The 19,010-nt window shown below is 41.0% G+C and overlaps 1 protein-coding gene across 12 annotated transcripts in view; it reads left to right on the top strand.

Moving 5' to 3' along the window:
• The first annotated feature begins 845 nt into the window (after positions 1–845).
• LOC133401786 (focal adhesion kinase 1-like) overlaps positions 846–19,010 on the top strand; it is a 46,988-nt gene continuing 28,823 nt past the window's right edge. For 9 of the 12 annotated variants that reach the window (XM_061675187.1, XM_061675176.1, XM_061675174.1 and 6 more), the window contains exons 1-3: positions 10,615–10,700; positions 16,596–16,882; positions 16,956–17,122. In XM_061675187.1, the coding sequence (XP_061531171.1) occupies positions 10,628–10,700; positions 16,596–16,882; positions 16,956–17,122 (527 nt within the window). In that variant the 5' untranslated portion in view covers positions 10,615–10,627. Of the gene's footprint in view, positions 1,063–2,747; positions 2,848–6,322; positions 6,350–10,614; positions 10,701–16,595; positions 16,883–16,955; positions 17,123–19,010 lie in introns of those variants that run through there. The other 3 variants (XM_061675180.1, XM_061675173.1, XM_061675181.1) reach the window with 3 other exon arrangements.

Raw genomic sequence — 19,010 nt, 5'->3', positions numbered from 1 at the left:
AGCACGCTCTTTTACATTCAAGAGGTCGCGGGCCCTCCTGTCGGGAATTTACAGCTTCTTCGCACATTCCGAAAAAAAAGATTCCGCAGGTAAATTGAAGACTGTACAATTGAAGTGGTCCGTAGCTGCGAATGCAAATGTGAATTGTTGTTTGTCTCGACAGTTGACTGGCGACATACAGGGCGAATGCGTGGATAGGTGTGGACATAGGTGTGACTGTGAACGTGCATGTGAGTGGTTGTTTGTCTACATGTGCCCTGTGATTGACTGGTGACCAGTCCCGGGTGTGGCCCGCCTCTCGCCCAAAGTCAGCTGGGATCGGCTCAGCTCACCTGCAAACCTAATGACTGCAAGCTTTATAAAGAAAACAAATTGACGGCTGGCTGCGTGGCTAGTGTTACGTTTGGGAGGAAAAACAAAAACTTCGGGCGAGAGGCGGTGTACACCCTGAACTGGTCGCCAGACAATCGCAGGGGAAAACTAATGTCGTCAAATTTGACAAAAACTTCTAGTTTTGTAAGACTACCAGGTCAGAACTGGCTGCTGGAAGGAGAATCTCCCATCCTTTGAAGGCAAATTGTGCGTAATAACCTGGGTAACAGTGTTCTCTCTTCTTGACATGGTACACGATAAGAACAAAGATTGTGCTTGTGTGCTCATCTTATGTGAACGTACGTAAACCCCAAAAAAAGAACAAGAATACATCCATGTTACATACGTGTGGTGATACTGCCGGGGTCTGAGACAAGTGTTTGGGCCCCTGGCGGCGGTGTGGACGTTCCCGGGCCCCCAGTCCTCCTGACAACTGCGGCCATGTTGGAAAGGCTCGGCGCTCCAGCTTTAGCGTCGCGTCGCGTCTCGGTTGCTAACTCGCGTCAGTGACACCGACAGCCGGGCACGGCGCTGTTGTGGACTCACTCAGACAGGCGAGAGGGAGCCAACAGCGGGCAGCCTCAGCCTCCCAAAAGTCGGACTTCATGTGTAAAAGCCGAGCTTACTGACCGGGAAAAGGTGGCCGGTGACTGGAAGTAGGTGCGGCCTGGCTCCGGGAGCCTTGAGCGGGTGAGTATCGATCCGTCTTGGGAGCGGAATGGGTGGGAATGGATCACCGTTAGCTGGGCTAGCTTAGCATTGAAGGGCTAACAGTCAGACAATGGGCTGGATGCTGCGCGGGGCTTGTGTTATTGCCGACTTGGGGAGAGATATTGGAGGTATATCGCGCACTCTGTAAGTAAAATAGTGCGGTCATTTGTATTCCTAGCAGACAGTAGTGAGTGGTGCAGTGGCCGAAACCACCCCTCTGGGCTTCTCTGGTAACTTGGGTGCAAAGGTGAACACTCACAGTGATTTATGTCATCCACAATAACAATTCTGAAACATGTGTTTTGTATCAAAATGAGCTGTCCCCAGTGGGATGCATTGTTGCAACCGTGTATCTTTGGAGACAAAAGGAGGTTTTAAAAGCATCTTCAAGTGTTTGGGTCGCTCGCTGTGTGTGCAATCACAGGATTGGACACTGCTGACAGCACTCCTATTAATAATTTTATTCAGTTGCCACAAATCACCAGTTTAAACTGCTTCGTGTGTTGAAGTGGAGATGAATAACCTATGATGTCATTTGTTACATTGTCCTTTGGGTGCCCCATGCTCACAAGACACCACTGAAACTCCCAAGGTTAGATAATAATCATCAGCACTTATTCATTAAGATCATATGTTCGTCTTTATATACAAGTAAGGCTATTGTTGGCACTCGTGACTCACCACTACTCCTGGACGTGTCAGCTTTTATTGTTACGAGGTGAATCGTCAGGAAATTGCCCTCACCATCGTATCAACTGTGTTCTTTCATTCCAATGGTCAGACATTGTTTGTCTAGTTAGTGCTAAGTTTCACGCTTTCACTGATACTGTCTGCAGTCTCGTAATTATAATCGTCTATTTTTCAGCAAAGCGGCTGCTTACACATGCGGCTAGTCATCCTCATCCTCATCCATCCATCCATTTTCTGAGCCGCTTCTCCTCACTGGGGTTGCGGGCGTGCTGGAGCCTATCCCAGCTATCATCGGGCAGGAGGCGGGGTACACCCTGAACTGGTCGCCAGCCAATTGCAGGGCACATACAAACAAACAACCATTCGCACTCACATTCACACCTATGGGCAATTTAGAGTCTCCAGTTAATGCATGTTTCTGGGATGTGGGAGGAAATCGGAGTGCCCGGAGAAAACCCACGCAGGCACGGGGAGAACATGCAAACTCCACAGAGGCGGGACCGGGCATTGAACCTCGGTCCTCAGAACTGTGAGGCTGATGCTCTAACCAGTCATCCACCGTGCCGCCAGTCTTCCTCATTTAAATTGTAGTTTTTTTTTTTTTTTTTTTCTAGCCCAAAAATGATGCCTCTACTAGCTTTGGGCTTGTCTCCATGTGACCTACGGCGCCACTTCTCGAGTTTCTGCCACTAATCCAAAGAGGCAGGGATCCAGGAAGCAACACTGACAATGTTGGATCGATGGTCACACCTGTCTGGCTTCTGACACGGGGAAATAAAGACGAGGGACAGGGGCTAGTGGTTGAAATTGGAAGCGGGCGGGGGAGGGGGAGTGGTGCACCATGGGAAGAGAAACAAATCGACTGCAGGGAGGCATCTGTTATGACACTCAAAGGTGTGTGAATTGGAAGGTAGGTGTCCTCCCTCTGCTATATGACGACATACAGCGCAACTAGGAAGTGAAGAGGGGAGGAGAAGGGGAATACGTACAAGTTTAGACCAGAGGTGTAGTCTTCTGCCTGCCCAAAGGCTTTCAACATGCACTTCTGGGATTTTCTAGGCTGCTCCAATAGAGGTATGTAGGTGGCAAGAAGGCTCGGGAAGGTCTATTTGGGCTGGTGTGCCGGTGCTCGGCGGAAGGCAGGTAGAGAGGGTCTGACGGGCTGAAGGCTGCAAAGGAATTTGCGTTGCTCGCCACCGTGCAAGCAGTTGCATGTGGAAACCTCGCACACAGGCTGAGTGTGCAGCGCAAACAAGGACACGGACGCTTCTGATATGGTGTCAGCCTGTTCTGTTTCTCTTTGATAAAACTGTCTGGTTGCTTTGACAAATTAATGGATGGGAAGGAATGAAATGTGTTGCTTCGGATATTTGCTTTGTGATTTCTAAGTCCTGCCGAGACAGTTTTTCCCGTGTTGTTTGCAGTTTTGTTTTGATTGGTTACCTGTAACGCTGAGTCTGTTTACATGCGGACTGTGCTGTTCTTGACATTAAATGTGAGGATGGCATATTTTGGACCTTTTACAGTGACTGTTCTTCTGTAGGTAAATGCTCCCAGAGACGTAACAGTAGAGTTGACATTTATTTGCCTGTCTTTTCATACAGAATCACACAAAAGGGGATAAAAAGGGCATTGCTGTGTCTGTTGTATGGGTTCACACAGCAACTTTGCTTCCCTCAAACATTGAATTAGATGCGTTGTGGTGTCAGCGTCTCGTGTGGCATATACAATACCCATTCCATGTTGATGCTGCTCACACAGCATAGCGACTCGGGAAAATGCAGAAACGTCCGAGCCGTCATGGTCACTGTGAAACGGGCTTTTGATATCATTCGTTTGTCGGCCATTTACCCTGGACTGTTTTAAAATAAGGATGGATTTCAAAAAAGTGTTGCTTTGGGTGCTTGCTTATACGACACCAGTGTTTTGGCAACTGAAAAGTACACAAACTTTTGAGAATGGGTCTCAGAGTGGAACTTTTTAAAAGGGATTGCTTCATGTTTTACGTTTAAACACTAAAAAAAAAAACGCTCATCTTCAGAAATGGCAAAACACACCACTGCAGTAGTGTTTGTGTCTCCTCCAGCAAAGTGTAAATTTACTACATGCATGTCCAGTGGAGTTGTATTACTTACCGTAGTCTACGTTAACATTTCACATGTACACCACTGAAGCAAATTCAAAAGTGGGTTTGTCTGCTTAGAATGTCTCCTTACAAAGTGGCATTACAAAACTACTTGTTACTAGGGAAGCCCCAATACAATACAAGTATCAGTATCAGTGCTGATATCGATACTGGTACTCAGTACTGATTAGACTACTATGTAGGCTAAAGCTTTGGTCTAATAAAGGATAACTTGCATCTTGGTAAGTCAAGGTTGCTTTATTAGTCACGCCGTTTTCTATACCGCTTATCCTGTTCCGGGTCACAGGGAGCTGGAGCCTATCCCAGCTGACTTGGAGCAATAGGCGGACTACACCCTGGCCTGCGAGCCAGTCAGTCGCAAAGGACATATAGGGACAGAGAAACATTCACTCTTAGATTCTGAGTGAGAACTGAAACCACCGAAGTCAGGCGAATGTACGGCTACACCATCAGTGGCTGAAGGTTACTGTGCTGAAATGAATTCCTTAAAACACTTATCCAGTGTCCCAGTTTATGTTGCAAGGACTTTTATTTGTTTCTTCCTATTCATTAGCCATTTTAGTATTTTATTTTGAATTGTATTGCTTCGTACTGTAATTTTGAAGTTGCATAATGCAGCTCCAAAGCAGTTGCAGAAGTTGCATCCAGTGGAATGTTAACAGAAAGTAAGTACTGATTACTTTTGACCTATGTCAAACTTCTCAGATCAGATAACATTTTAATAATCCCTAAAAGTTTGAAGACAGTTTGTTAAAAATTATGTCTGTAGGTGATGATATTTGAAAATTGGATTGTTGTTGCGCTGCCAAACAGCAACAATCCCTAAAAATATGCACTTATTTGATTTGAACTTGCAAGTGATAAAATAATAATAATTCTATGATCTTTACATTTATTCTTTATAGCTTGCCACTAGCCGTCCATATGTTTTATGTAACTGTGCTAAATAGTTTTGCATTGTCGTTTGTTTGTATATTTTTTTTGGGGGGAAAAAAAAGATCATTTCTGGAGGACGGATTCATATCGAGACCTTAACACATTGGAGCGTTTTCCTACCAAATGTGAAGAAGTAGTGCCTTCTTTTGCCTTGGTTTCAACTTCAATGCAATAAATAGTCACTGCTACTTTGTGTGAAAGTTGGAACCCACATTAGAGGCCCATGTAATATCCAATATCCTGTGGTCCATTCCGAGTGGATGATCGCGACGGCTATTCAAATCTGGTTTTGCCACAATAAAAACTGTTGTGCAATGCCCTCAGAGTGGCGTCAGTTCTTGGTTTGCAGCCAGAGGCGGTCATTCTCTACTCTGAGCTGGAGAGAGAAAGCAGAAGGCGAAGAGAATCACGCGTAGGAGTGTTTACGCGAATGAAAAGATTTGAGGCAGCAGCAGTGGGCAGATGTTTCTGTGCTTGCTTAGATGACCATTTTTAATTTTGGGTCATTGTTTGTGGATGTGATGTGTGGCAGTACTGCTGTTTTTTGTGGGAAATACTATATGCGCATCAAATTATCAGGTAACAGGCAGTTTTATGTGAATGTGAGCATATTGTTAAGGCCAACAGTGGCTCATCTTCATATTTATTTTTATCTTAACACCAGAAAACATTGAAGTGCCGTATATGTGTTAGCCTCTATGGAAGCGCAGTGGAGCTGACCGGGCTCTGGGGCCCCATTTTAAATTAAAAAACAAACAAAAAAAATAAAAAATCACTTTTGGCCCCACAACATCAATGCCACAAATTAAAAATACTATTTTCCTGGACCCGTCAGTCGTGGGGCCTTAGAATCATCATCACTTGTCTCTCCATTACAGTGCCCCTGCGGGAGCCCAATAGTGGAATATGTGATTTTCTACAGAACAAAAGTCAATGATTCAATATATATTATATTCATATTTTCAATATACTGTATATCAGGTTTATTCTCTCGCTGTCAAGAACCAGAACCGTAGAATCTAATTTCATTTCTCATAAACCACTATTGGTCGTTCATTAGTCGAGCAGATTCGTCGTTGTAACGTTTGAGGCGTCTTTTTTTCCTTTTCTTTAAATCATGTTTATTTTGTAATGTACAGTATTTGACGGTGACCCCTCAGATGACATGGATAGCATTTGGTCGCTGAGTTTTTGCTTTTTTTACTCCTAACAATGACGGCATCACTCGCTGTCTTTACTAGCAATAGAGTAAGGTGATGAATGGGCTTGTAAAAGTTAAATCATTTGCATACACAGTACTGTATGTGACTGCATCATGGTCATGAAGATATTCAGTGTTGTTTATCATTTATATTAATGGTTTTTATGTCTTTCTATATAAATCAATCATGCTCAGCCATCAAATTAAGATGGAGTGATTCAACAGATTCCAAATAGTAATTTCTCTTTAATCCTTTTGTGTTTCAGCTATTTCTGGAATATCCTACTATGCGGGTGAGTACACTTGTGCCCTACCTTTCTTATGTAAGGTATGGATCCTGAATAGATTATCTAATATTTCAGCAGCTGGATACTGTCGGCAGAGCTTGTTTCTTCAGTTTTGTGCCCTTGGGGAGGAGATAATTTATTTAATTATTAATCAACTGTTATAATTAATAAACTGATACTAACTCAGCCAAATAACCATATTTGCAAAGAGAAAGTAATGGTGAAGGGATGGTGACATGGATATCACCTCAAAGATCTTGCTAAGCATCCATTTGGATTGTTGTCAAAGCAGTGCTATGATCTTCCTTGAAATTATTATTATTTTTTTTAATCTTTTGCCTTTCAGCTCTCCCAGTTATCTCTTTGCCTTTCCACTCTTTTTCTGAGGGAATTGCAATTTCTTCCTACGAGAGGTTTTTTTGTGTGTGTTTCCTGGCATGGATTTAGGTTTAGAAGTAAAGCTCGAGACTTTATGGCTTGTAAGCCTTCCTTGGCTGTTGCTAAGTAACCGTATTACAGTAGGATGTTGTATATTTGGAATTGGAAATCCCCTCCCCTCCAAAGGTACCGTAACACAGAGGACAATTCCTTTATTTTTTGCTCTAGACTGAAAACATTTGGCTTTAACACCAAAAGACGAATCCGAGACTAGAGATCAACAGTTCACGATTTTATTGTCAGGTATATATATATATATATATACATATAAAAACATAGAAGAACATGAAAACTCTGCAGTGCTGCTCTGCAGAGCCGAGCCTTCCTTTCCATCACCTTTGGTAAAGGTTCATCATTGCCTCATCAGTCCATTCCATAATTCTTGAGGCTCTTCTCCATACTTGTTGGCAAATTACAAGCTGGTCTTCCTATTCATCTTGCTAATGAGCGATTTGCCGCTGTACTTTTTGTTCATGGAATCTTCGGCGATCCGTAGATTGTGATCGTCCCTCCCAATCTTTCATCACAGTTCTCATAACTGCTGCTATTTTCTTTTGTCAGTGTGTTCGGCCTTCCCAAATCACAAATCAAAATCTGAGCGTAGACATTCAGTGTTGACTATTGCTTGAATAATTCTTGTAGTAGGGTACACTTGGACAGCAAAACACACAGTCACATTCCGATACTTTTGCTTTCATGATAAATGGGTGGGTTCAAACAAAAAGTGCTATCTTCCAAGTGTATATTAAATCCAATTGCAAACAAATGGAAACGAAGACTGAAATGTTGATCTCTTCAATTCACCTTTTATGTCAAACCAAAATGTTTTTATTTGCACAGAACTAAAGGAATCGGCCTCACTGTTCCAAAACCTTTGGAGGGAAGTGTATGTGATTCTGGAGAAGATTACAAACATAAATCACATTTCTTAACTTTTACTTGGCAAACCTCAGCGGTAAATGTGTCCCAGAGCTGACGTCAGGGCTGTGTCCTGTCACTTGATGAGAAGATGCACTCTTGCTGCTTTGGTACACAATGGCTGCGACATGTTTAACCTTGGGAATTCTGCACATCATAAACATAGCATTTCATCACTATACCACTCTCCCTGGGCGCAATTTAGGTGTGAAAATATGTTATGTAAAACGGGTCAAGATCTAGAGGTTGGGGGTTTAAGCCGGGGCCAGAGGCATTTTGTTTAACTGCAAGAATAAAAAAAAAATTATTATTTTTTTTTTTCAAATGAGGAGTTATACCAATATAAGGGACCATCTATTGATTTCCAGGGTTTCTACATATAGTTTAAAATAATTAAAAATGCTAAATTTTAATGATTTACATTCAAGAAAAAGTACTAATGTGCATAAATGCTCACTAATTTCCATCAAATAGCTATGAAACTAAATACTTTGCTTTTTAAGTGGTGAAAACAAACAAAAGGAATCTAAAATGTGCTTCAAAAGTCATTGAATTGTAACTTTGGAAGAAATTTTTTTTTATTAAACATTTGTCATAGTGCATAATCATGGGTAACAACATTCTTACGTGAGGTACAAATATTTGGAGTAATTGTATTATCTGACAAACGAACAAGTGTAATTTAGGTCAGTGCTTGGCTGCTTAAAAATGTAGTTAGAGACATTATGGTGACAATTTCATATCACAAGACTTGGGGATGTTGCCTGCGAATAAAGATAATAACAAATGTGCAATCGAACAGTCTGTATTTTTGCATTCCTCATTATAAAAAAATCTAAGCCACGGGGCTGTTTACTTTAACAGGACATTTGTCAACATCACAACAGGCCATTGTTAGCCAGATGGTTCTTTTTCAATGTTTCCGCTTGGATAGATGGCAAGTTAGCCATAAAAACGGCAATTAAATCTTAAAAGTACAACATCTGATGTGAGTGCAGGAGAGCGCAAGCATAAACAGGGTCAAATGCTTAAAAGACCAAAGCAAACTACATGCAAACAAGAGCATGTACGGTAGAAAAAAAACACAGTCGCATCATTTTCAGTTTGAAACCCAAACTGGTTTAACCACACAAACAGAAAAAGTGAATGTACATGTATCTTTTGAATGTTTTCAGTGGCTAAATTCTGGACCTGCTGAAATCCTTGTGTATGTGTGTCCAAGTTGGTGGGTGATCCTATTTACATTTTAGCATCTATTTTTTTGTTATTACTCTTGTGGCGTCTTACTCAATGCCAACCCCTCCCAACACCGCACGAAACCCGCAAACACACACACCCGTTACCACCTTTTAATACTGCAGCCTTCACTTGAAGACATAATGGAGCATCTTGCATCCTCACACATTCTCTTTTGGTATCTAGTTGACATATACTTGCTTGGTCTCCCATCAATCTTCCACTTGCTTTCACCTCCATGTTTATCTGTAGTCACAAGTTCATGCTTTTGCCTATGTAAAGCCCTTTTCTCAAGCTTGAACAAACGCGCGCGCACACACACACACACACACACACACACACACACACACACACACACACTGCGCTGCACTCACAGCTGAAGCACTGCACTGCATGCACACTGCGCTCGTGATCAGCTGCGGCAGCCCGTGAGGCGATGTTGGGATCTCCGCTGCTACAGAATCGCGCCTGACTTGGAAACGGATCTCCGGCGTCATTTCCCCTCAACCCGCTTCTGCAACATTTTCTGGGACATGCTTTCTTTCCGCTTTGGTTGCTCCCGCCATCATTCGTCTGGTCTCTGTCAATTTGTTGTTCTGTGACATCAAACACCTGCTTGACCTCATTTACCTGGACGGTTTGCATGATGTAAAGCTGAGCTCGTCTCTGTGGTCTTTTCTCATGTGACCTTTTCCACACTCTTTTTAGTCACTTGTTTCCTGCTTTTCGTCTCGTGTTTCCTGCTCACCTCAAAGTCAGCCGCTGCCGTCGATCTCTTTCTCATTGTGCTCCACTTTTCGTTGCCCTTCTTTGTCCTACATTCACGTTCTTTCCTGATGCCAGTTTTGCTTCGCTTTCTTCCCTTTTGATGACCTTGTGGAATGACAACATCAAGCCAGCTTCCTTTTGTGGACCCTGAAACTGAAGGCTGTCAGTGTATCATAACGTTGATGCCATGATCCTGCAACCAGATATTTATGACTGCTGGGAGCCTGCACTCTTTGGAATTCATATCAAGGAATGATTATTTAGATAAACAGAAGCAGCGTGAAGATCGGATTCTGACATTTCTTGCGGATTTATTTAACTGCTGGATGGCCTGCGGTGGAAAGATCTCCTCATGAATGGAGTCAGTGTCATTTTATATGATAAGTGATGATGAACTTTTCCTGGTTAAAGGTGTTGCATCAGCTGATGTTTGATCGCTGTCGACTCGAGGAGTGAGCAGCAATCTTTTGGCATGAAATTACAGCACCAGAGAATAATGCCACATTGTCCGTCAGTGGTTTTGGAGTTTTTTAATTACATTTTTTTTAATGGCAATGTGCTAAACGGTGTTCGATCACATCGAGCATGTCTCATACCTGACCACTTGATTGATGCTACAGGATAAATGCATTGACTCTATTTACTTGCTTCCCCAGTAGTACTTGACACGTGTCAACTGTCACATTTGCCCTCTTGGCTCCATGGACCGCCCCAATTCTTAAAGGCAGTTTCACTCCTACGCAACAATGACTGCAATCTTTGGATTGGTCTTGTTTTTTGTTTTTTTCCCATGGAGGCATTTTATATAATTATTATTTTGCTGATTTTTTTATTTTTTTTTTTAATCTTTATGCTGATTTCAGTGCCTAGCAATTACATTTGGATGCTGTGGCCAAGATTGGAACAGCATCCCCTACACAACAAATGGAGAACAATGGCTGCATCCCACTCTGCTGGAGCAAAGGGGTGTGCATCTACGCACAGCATCCTTTACCAAGTATGTACAGAAGTTTTTTTTAAACAAATCTGGTTCACATAAAATGAAAGTAAACCTGATACCCTAAAGCCTAAACATAAATACTTGATTGGATGGAGTGTAGGAGCTTGAAATACTGCATGTATCCAGAGCACAAGGAGGCATGTTTTATGAATTTGTAGACTCATTTTACTGTGCTAATTCCTTTCTTGTTGACTGCTCAAAAGTTGTCATATTGGACTGAAGTTGTTAGTTGCTTTGGTAGCTCTGATTTCTTGGAATTGTTTAAAAGGCTGCTGCATTGACATTTGCATTTTTGGTATGAATATTAGTAGTAGTAGTTGTAGTTTAGTATTGAAACATACAGTATCGTGTGCTTTGAGTCTTTATCTTCTGCGGACAGAGACAATCATCCTTAGCACGGTGAGCCAGAAGGCATTAGGGGGAGGGGGAGGGAATTGTGTGAGGATGAGAGTAAGATGAGTGGGAGGAAGAAAGAGGCGAGGTGGTTCAATACAACCGGAGGATCATATTTAGATGGAAAGGAAGGAACTAGAAGGTCTGCGAGTGACAGGAGGAGATTAGTCGGGGCATTGCTGGGCTTCAGTTAAAAGGGCAAGGATTGCGTATAAGGAGTAAAAGGGAGAGGGCAGGATGGAGGACACAAATGGGAGCAACTAGCAACTGCAGAGAATTAAACGGGTGGTTAAAAAAAAATACATTGAGGCCAAGAAGAGGCTCCCCCAGGATTGTGCCAGTAACCCAGATAGCAATTAGATAAGAAGAGAAACCATCTCACTGCTGCGGTTCTGGGCCAAATCTGAACTCTACAGCCCTCTGTGGTTCACCAAGCTTGCTGTCATTCAGTGGAAGCCCACAGAGAAAAGGGGGCAGTTGGACTGGCAGCCGCCTGCCCGCCTCCTGACTGCCCGCGTGGCCGAGTTGATTTATCACTTGATTTTCTTTGCAAATGTGTGAGGGCATGCATATAGAGATTTGTTAAACAGAACAGAACTGAACATCCATATTGTAGTGCAGTACAACTGATTTTGTAAGCGCATTTGTCCGGTAAATAAGGGTAAGCAATTAGAGGTTTCAGTTCCTTGATGGCAATACCTGCAGATGACAAAAATAATTGTCCAAAGCTGTTCTATCCTAGTGTGTGTGTGTGTGTGTGTGTGTGTGTATTGCCAACAAACAAAAAATAAATCTGACAAATACATTCAGCCAAAGATTTAAGACTGCCCTGGTGGCGTAGCACTAAAAAAAACATAACAATACCTCTTTTGATGACTGCTACTTAAAGCCCACTTTAAGTATTGTGAAACAACGTTTACTACACGAAGTAGCTCCATATATTAATGTACCAGTCTTAATTAAGGTATTTCAACTTCACAAAATGATTTTAATAAGCTGTGCTTTAAGTATAATGAAGTATAGTCTTAACTTTAAAATGAGTACCAGGAGAACCTGGTTAGTTGGTATGTACATTTCAACAACAGTGGTGCCTTAACCTTTAGATTAATTTGTTCCGTGACCACTTGTAACTCAAATCATTTGTCTCTCAAATCAACTTTCCCAAATGAAATGAATGGATGTGCCATCAATCCATTCTAGCCCCTCCGCCCACCCCCAAAATTATTCAGTGAAGAAAAATAGCACAATATTTTATATATATACATAAACACAATAAAATAGAATGTAAAGAACTTTGAAGGATAATTCAGGAGAAAGTCTCTCTCTCCCTCGCTCTCTCTCTCTCAGATGGCAAACATTTATCTAAAAAAGTGGCGAAGTTTGCTTGCATCAAGCTGTTTATTTGTCAGTCCTGCAAAATATGAACTGTATTTGTATGTGGAAAGAAGGAAAGCCAGACAAGTGTGCTGCGGTAGACTGTGGCGTCGTTTATTCAGCCTCCCAAGGCCCCACGCAACAGTATGGCAAGCGCGGAGGGACATCACCTGAAGCAGATATGGAAGACAAAAGTTTCTACAACTACCTGTTGAAGTTTACCGGATGAATCGGACACATCAAACATAGAGAAACGCCAGTCTATCGGAGCAAATTGTTGGATTTGAAAGATTCCACTGTCATGTTGCCAACTCATTGTAAAAGCTTCTCTCTGAAACAGATTAGATTGATGGTAGATTGGTATAGATTTTAGCATGGGAGGGCTTGTTGTGCAACTGTTTACATTGCACTGACATTGTAAAGGTTCATAAACTTACAAAGTCATTTGCTATTGATGGTGTAGTAAAGAATTAATGGCCACATCAAACCAGGGATGTTGGTGGTTAACTGATTCAACACACATATATATCTTGCTTTGCTTGAGAGTATGTACAGTAAAAGCCTGTCCAGCAGGCAACATGTGGACGTGTCTCCTGTCAAACCTATTTGTTTTGATCATGGTAAACTAGGAGGTTATAATCCAGATCATTTTCAAGCAGGAGCTGTGGAAATGTAATTTGATGAATTATGTACAACAGTAAACAGTTTAAAAGATGAGCCATAAAATACGTGTGATTCAATTTGGTTACAGTTCACTTGCTGCCTCAGGAATGTCCCAATTTAGTGTATTGTTGTTCAACTGCAGTTACGATACACAGAGGCCTACTGGGACATCAACAAAACACAATGTAGAAACGTGAAGGATATACAGTGGTATCATTGATAACAGAAAGCGAATTGAGAAAAAAAACCAACCACAACCTATAACAGATAATTTGTGGAAGTGGATGGTGGGTGAATATTGCCTCCAGAGATTTACAAAATCTGCTTTTGTTAAACACGACAGTACTTTTTCTGCTTCAGTTACAGTGAAAGAGGTTTGGAAAGGTCATTGAACACCAGATTGCGCTCGACATTTCTATTATGTCCTCCAAGCCCGTCAGGCTGTCAGAAGCCAGATTTAAAGTGCCAACTTAGCTGCCTTGCAGGTGTGAGCGGAGGAAATGCTTCAGAAGAACACACTGCATCCTTTGCTCACGGAACACATTCACTCTGTCTGAGTTTGGACCGCAGCGTTTCCCCCTGGTTCAGAATTCATTTACTTAAAATCACCTGATTTATGTTGAACTGTGGGCCTATTAGGCCTGTGTAAAAGGACCTTGTGTCATTGGTTTTTCCGAGCTGCTATTGACTCATTTGCTGGCCGGCCAGTTCGTAGCTTGTATAAAACACACACAAACACAAAGTCATGCAGTGTGTTCTGTGTGTTTGAGGGCATATGCCCAAAAACATTTCCCTTCTCCTAGTACTAAGACCGTAATGAATCAGGATATTTGCATTTGGCAAACTGTCAGCAATTTAAGCTCATTACATGTGACTATATGAAGTATTACCCTTAACCTCCACTTGCGTATTATACAGTCAGCGGTGCACAATAACATGCAGTCATATAACATTCTACAGTGATTTTTAACAGCCCCCCATTGTCTGTTTATATATATTATAATTATATATTATGCAATTTTGTTATGCTTTTTATTTTAATAGAAGGTGAAAGCAGTGAATGCAAAAAGAGAATTGGCTCAGGGGTCTTCTCTGATTATGATGTGAGTCATCGCCAACTCCACTGACTGTTATTTCAGTGATGCATTGTGTCAGACATTTGTTACTGTTGTTATAATCTTCTGATTATGACTATATATATATATATATATATATATATATATATATATATATATATATATATATATACAAATAATATACTATACTAATCTTCTATAATCTGAGAGGTGTAATGATGAATAAATTAATCAACAACTAATCTCTAATCAAATTAATCGACAATGATTTTTGTTTAACCTAAAATTGTCTAAATCCTCTGAAATTTAGTCTCTTGACAGTAATAATTAATCATTTAATGTATTAGATATAATACATTTATTATAATAATAATAATCAAGCAGACTGGTTATCTTTGTGTTTTATTAAAGTAAGAAATTTGTGAACATCTTTTACTTTGGAAAGCATTTATCAAAATTTGTGCCTATTTTCTGACGTTACTGACCAAACCAGTAACTGAATCATAGTCAATTTGAAATAATGTCCCGTTTTTAAAGGGATGGAAATAAAAAAATAAATGAATCCTATTCATCGATTAATCTAAAAAAATAATCAGAAGATTATTCAATTAAAATAATAGTTGCAGCCAGTAGTCTTAATTGAGTCACCATTTTTTTGGTGGGAATTTTTTGTTTGACAAATGTATCACTTGGACTTGAAAAAACATTTTAGTTACATAAGATTGCGGTATACAGCATTAGGAAACTATTTCTTTTTTTTTTTTACTATAAACTGTATTCAGTATTGATGAAAGCAATACACGATTGTTATGATTATGATCTTACGTGTACGTTTGTCATCACAACCAATCACACCTGCCAGTTGCACTGCCATTCGTGTATTGCAGCAAAAACTGTTTCTAAAACCAAAAACTACCTTGGTAGCGGAGATAGTACTCACGATTAAAAAAACAACCACAGCTGTCACAAAGTGCTATGCATAAGCTCAAATTTAAAACACAATAAATGTAATAATAATAGTAATTGAAATAAATATTCTTTTCTCATTATAGAGCTCGCGTCACATTGGCATTTGGCATACAGGAGGTCAAGAGTTTTTTTCCCTCTTGTTGCATAGTCCAAATGTTGTGTGAAGCTGTTCATAGACGAGAGAGAGGAACAGGATGGACTTTTCCACTGACCAGTTTGGGGGCATGGGTGACGTCACTCCCGATAGTGGCAAACTGAAGTTTGAATGTAAGCAAACAACTGCAGGCTTCTAACAGCCGTTAGTTCACCGGTTGGCGATTAAAACTCACACAGACAGAAGGATTAAAATCCTCTGTCGCATTTTGTCCTCTCTCTCACTTCACTTTATTTCATTTAAGTGCTGGATCTCTCTCGTCCCTCTCTATAGCTCCCCAGGACTGCTTTCTACGGCGAGAGGATGCCGGCTGGCTCCATGTCGGGGCAAAGCTCCTCGTGGTTGTAGCATCGTAGACAAACGGCTGAATTCCAAACGCGCCGATATTCTCTGCCAAAAACTGTCAGAGCCAAAGCGCTGTATATCGTGTGAAATGGTTTTGCACAACGCAAAACAAAAACTAAATGGTTAAAAGGGAGGAAAAGTACAAATAAAGGCGAAAGATAGCAGAGCAGAGCTGTTGTCGATATAAATAGAAGACCCATGTACGTAAGGCTCACTGTCAATATTCCTTTGTCGTTGAGAGTTCCACGTTAGCTGCATGATGGCTAATGTCCGGCCAAGCATTAAAACAACTTAAAACGAACCAAAACATTCCACTTCCAAGGTGAATGTCGGTAATGGACAACCAGCATTGATCCACGCTGTTCCTGGTCCTCGCTGACAACTTAGTCAGGTGATCTAAAATGCTGTTCCTGTTGACCTGGACATTATTGGATAAAATGAGTCGATGAGCACTCTCTGAGATAAATGTTTCCTGTGATGTTTGGTCTTCTTGATTGATGTGGGCCAAATTACTCCACCAAAGGAGGGCACAGTGGAAACCATTTTAAATTCTTAAAGATCTGCCTATTTGTTTCTTTGTTTGCAGTGTCCTTATAACATATGCATGGTCTGAAAATGTACCTTGAAGCTGAAAGAACCAATGTAATATATCCAGATGTTTATATTTGGATTAATTCGCATCAGATGAGGTTGTAACTTTGTTGTGGTTATGTAGAATGATTAAACACTCAAAGAATTTAAGTTTCTTAATATATTTAACCAATGAAGTAAATATTTGTTAAAAAATAGACATGATAAAGCTTTAAGCCTTGGACGGTGAGGGTCTGTAATTACATAAGACTGAGCAATGAAGGGATTGCGAATGAGGAGCCAAACTGTTTGATTTCAAAGACACCTGTCTTCTTTGTTTTCCCACAGAATATGACGGCCAGTTAGCCCCAGTAAGAACATCTGAGTCAGGCATGGCAACGTCTTCCTACTTGGAGCCGAACCTTAATCACTCCGCAGCAAGTGGGTGTGGAGTGAAATCCCGCTCCGGGGTTTCCGGTGGAACTGGTGTTGGTACCAGCGGCTCTGCTGGCGGTCTTGAGCGGACTCCAGGTTCTCTGGACAGGGTTCTGAAGATCTTCCACTACTTTGAGACAAATAGTGAACCCAGCACCTGGGCAAGTAATATCAGACATGGAGATGCTACGGACGTCAGGGTATGTTAGAATATGAATTTTAGGTGTTCGTCATCACCTCTGCCCCTCACGTTGTTCCTCCTTGTTTCAACAGGGAGTCATTCAGAAGATAGCCGAAATCCACAAATTGCGCTGTGTCACTTCACTTGGCCTGCGTTTAACCCATCTGCACACAGACGCACGTCATTGGTTACATCCTGACTTGGGAGTCTGTCATGTCAGGGAGAAATATGAGAAACAGCACCCACAAGAGGAGTGGAGGTACAATTGGTTTGTTTTTTGCTTTTGCTTCTATAGTGAACACTCTATTTGTGGGGGTTATTAAAAATACCAGGTATATGTTCTTATCAGATTTTTCATTATGTTTTAGACTCAGTGATGCATAGACATTGTTTAAATACATACATATCGCAAACCACTCTTATTTATCTTTAGCTATCTTACTGTAACTTACATTGGGCAGCCGGTTGTTATCAGCTGATCAACTTCCACTACTGCCAATGGCAATCCGGACTTTTCTCTGCATCATCTTGAGAAGTTCCACACTGCTTTCTCTGGCGTCAACCCCACAACAAGCTTCGTCTGCATGTTGGACCTTTACTAGAATCTTCTATCACGCAGCTGTTTACTGTCAAGCAGGCTGGCTATCAGATGGTGGCCAACACTGTAGCTACTCCTCCATTAAACGTGTTTCGAAAAGAGCAGGGCGTTATAGAAAAAGTGCAAAAATACGCGAATACACGGGAATGGGTATATTTTTCATCGTATAGTCATTTGTGAATCGGAGTTCACTGTATAATAATAATATTCAGCTGCAGTAAAATAATACAACTCGTACTGTATTTATATAGTGCCTTTCAAGGGACCCAAAGATGCTTAATATTATGAAGTTAAGTCAATTATTTATGTAGCGCCAGTTCACAATAGACATTGCAAATATCGAAAGGTTCTAAAGTTAAGAAGATGTGCACTTATGATTTTACGAATTTATTTATCTCATAAGAGCTCAGGGTAGCTAATTAGAGCCACTTCGCTCAGAAAACAAACTAATGAAGTTTAAATGCCATCATCCACTTATGAATAAGAAATGTCATAAAACAAAAAAACATGTTTGGTGTAAGTGGGGGAAATGTTTCTTTTGTAAAGTATTAATCCCATTTTTTGGTGAATGATCAATTTTTTTTTCTCCTTTCATCTCTGTTGTTTACCCTATGTGGATGCTGAGATGATTATTTGCTTAGTCGTGTGGTCCCAATTGCCTAAAACAATTTCTGTTTTTTTATTTGTTTTCAAATCTCTGTTGTTTTGGGCCAGCAACCCAATAACGTACTCTTTCAGGGGTGGAAGGACCTTATGTTAGCCTTGAGAGCCTTTTTAAACCAACGTGTAAATTGTAATTGCATGGATGTGTCCTTATTCATCTTAGACATCATCTTTCACTGGATGCATTGCACTCATTGCTGTAATGAATTTTGAATGACTAAGTTGCTCACGTGAAGCAGAAGAGTAGTGCCTCCGAGGCTTGCAAGCCCACAGGAGCTGCTGCTGCTGCTGCTGCTGCTGAGCTATTGTTAGAACGGAGGCAGCAGCAGCCCAAGGGAAAGACCGACTCTATCGCACTTCTCTCTATCTCCCTTCGCTTACTTTCTCTCCGTCTGTCTCATGTGGCTGCGCTTACCATTTTCCACTTTGATCTGAGTCCTTTTTTCCTCCCACATCTTTATTTTTCACTCTGGCTCTCTGCTTTCCAACATGTCTATTTTTTCTTCTCTGTACCACCTTTTGCTTCATTCATTATTGATCAAGTTTTTTTTAATTCATTTTGTTCTGGGCCTTGATTTTCTCTCTCATCTGTTTGTAGGCTTGTAGCCTCCCTACTCACAATTCTCCTGACCCAATTCCCTCCATTGTAGCCACTGCTTTATGTCAATCGCATAGTAAGGTTACAACACTGCATTTTGAGCTTTTTTCAAGCGAATTGCGTTTCGCTTCATAGGTTTAAACTTCACCTACTGGACTCTTGTGCAATGTTGAGGAGTATGCTTTGTTAAAATACACTCAAAAAAGTCAGTTCTTTTTTTGATATGTTTTTATTATGTGCCTGTCCTCCAGCCTAGAGCAACTGCGGTGTCGTCTTTACTGTATATGC

The sequence above is a fragment of the Phycodurus eques genome, chromosome 4 (assembly GCF_024500275.1).
Source record: "Phycodurus eques isolate BA_2022a chromosome 4, UOR_Pequ_1.1, whole genome shotgun sequence".
NCBI classification, from domain to species: Eukaryota; Metazoa; Chordata; class Actinopteri; order Syngnathiformes; family Syngnathidae; genus Phycodurus; species Phycodurus eques.
The sequence above is the reverse complement of the archived record's forward strand: the minus strand, read 5'-3'. Positions and strand labels throughout refer to the sequence as shown.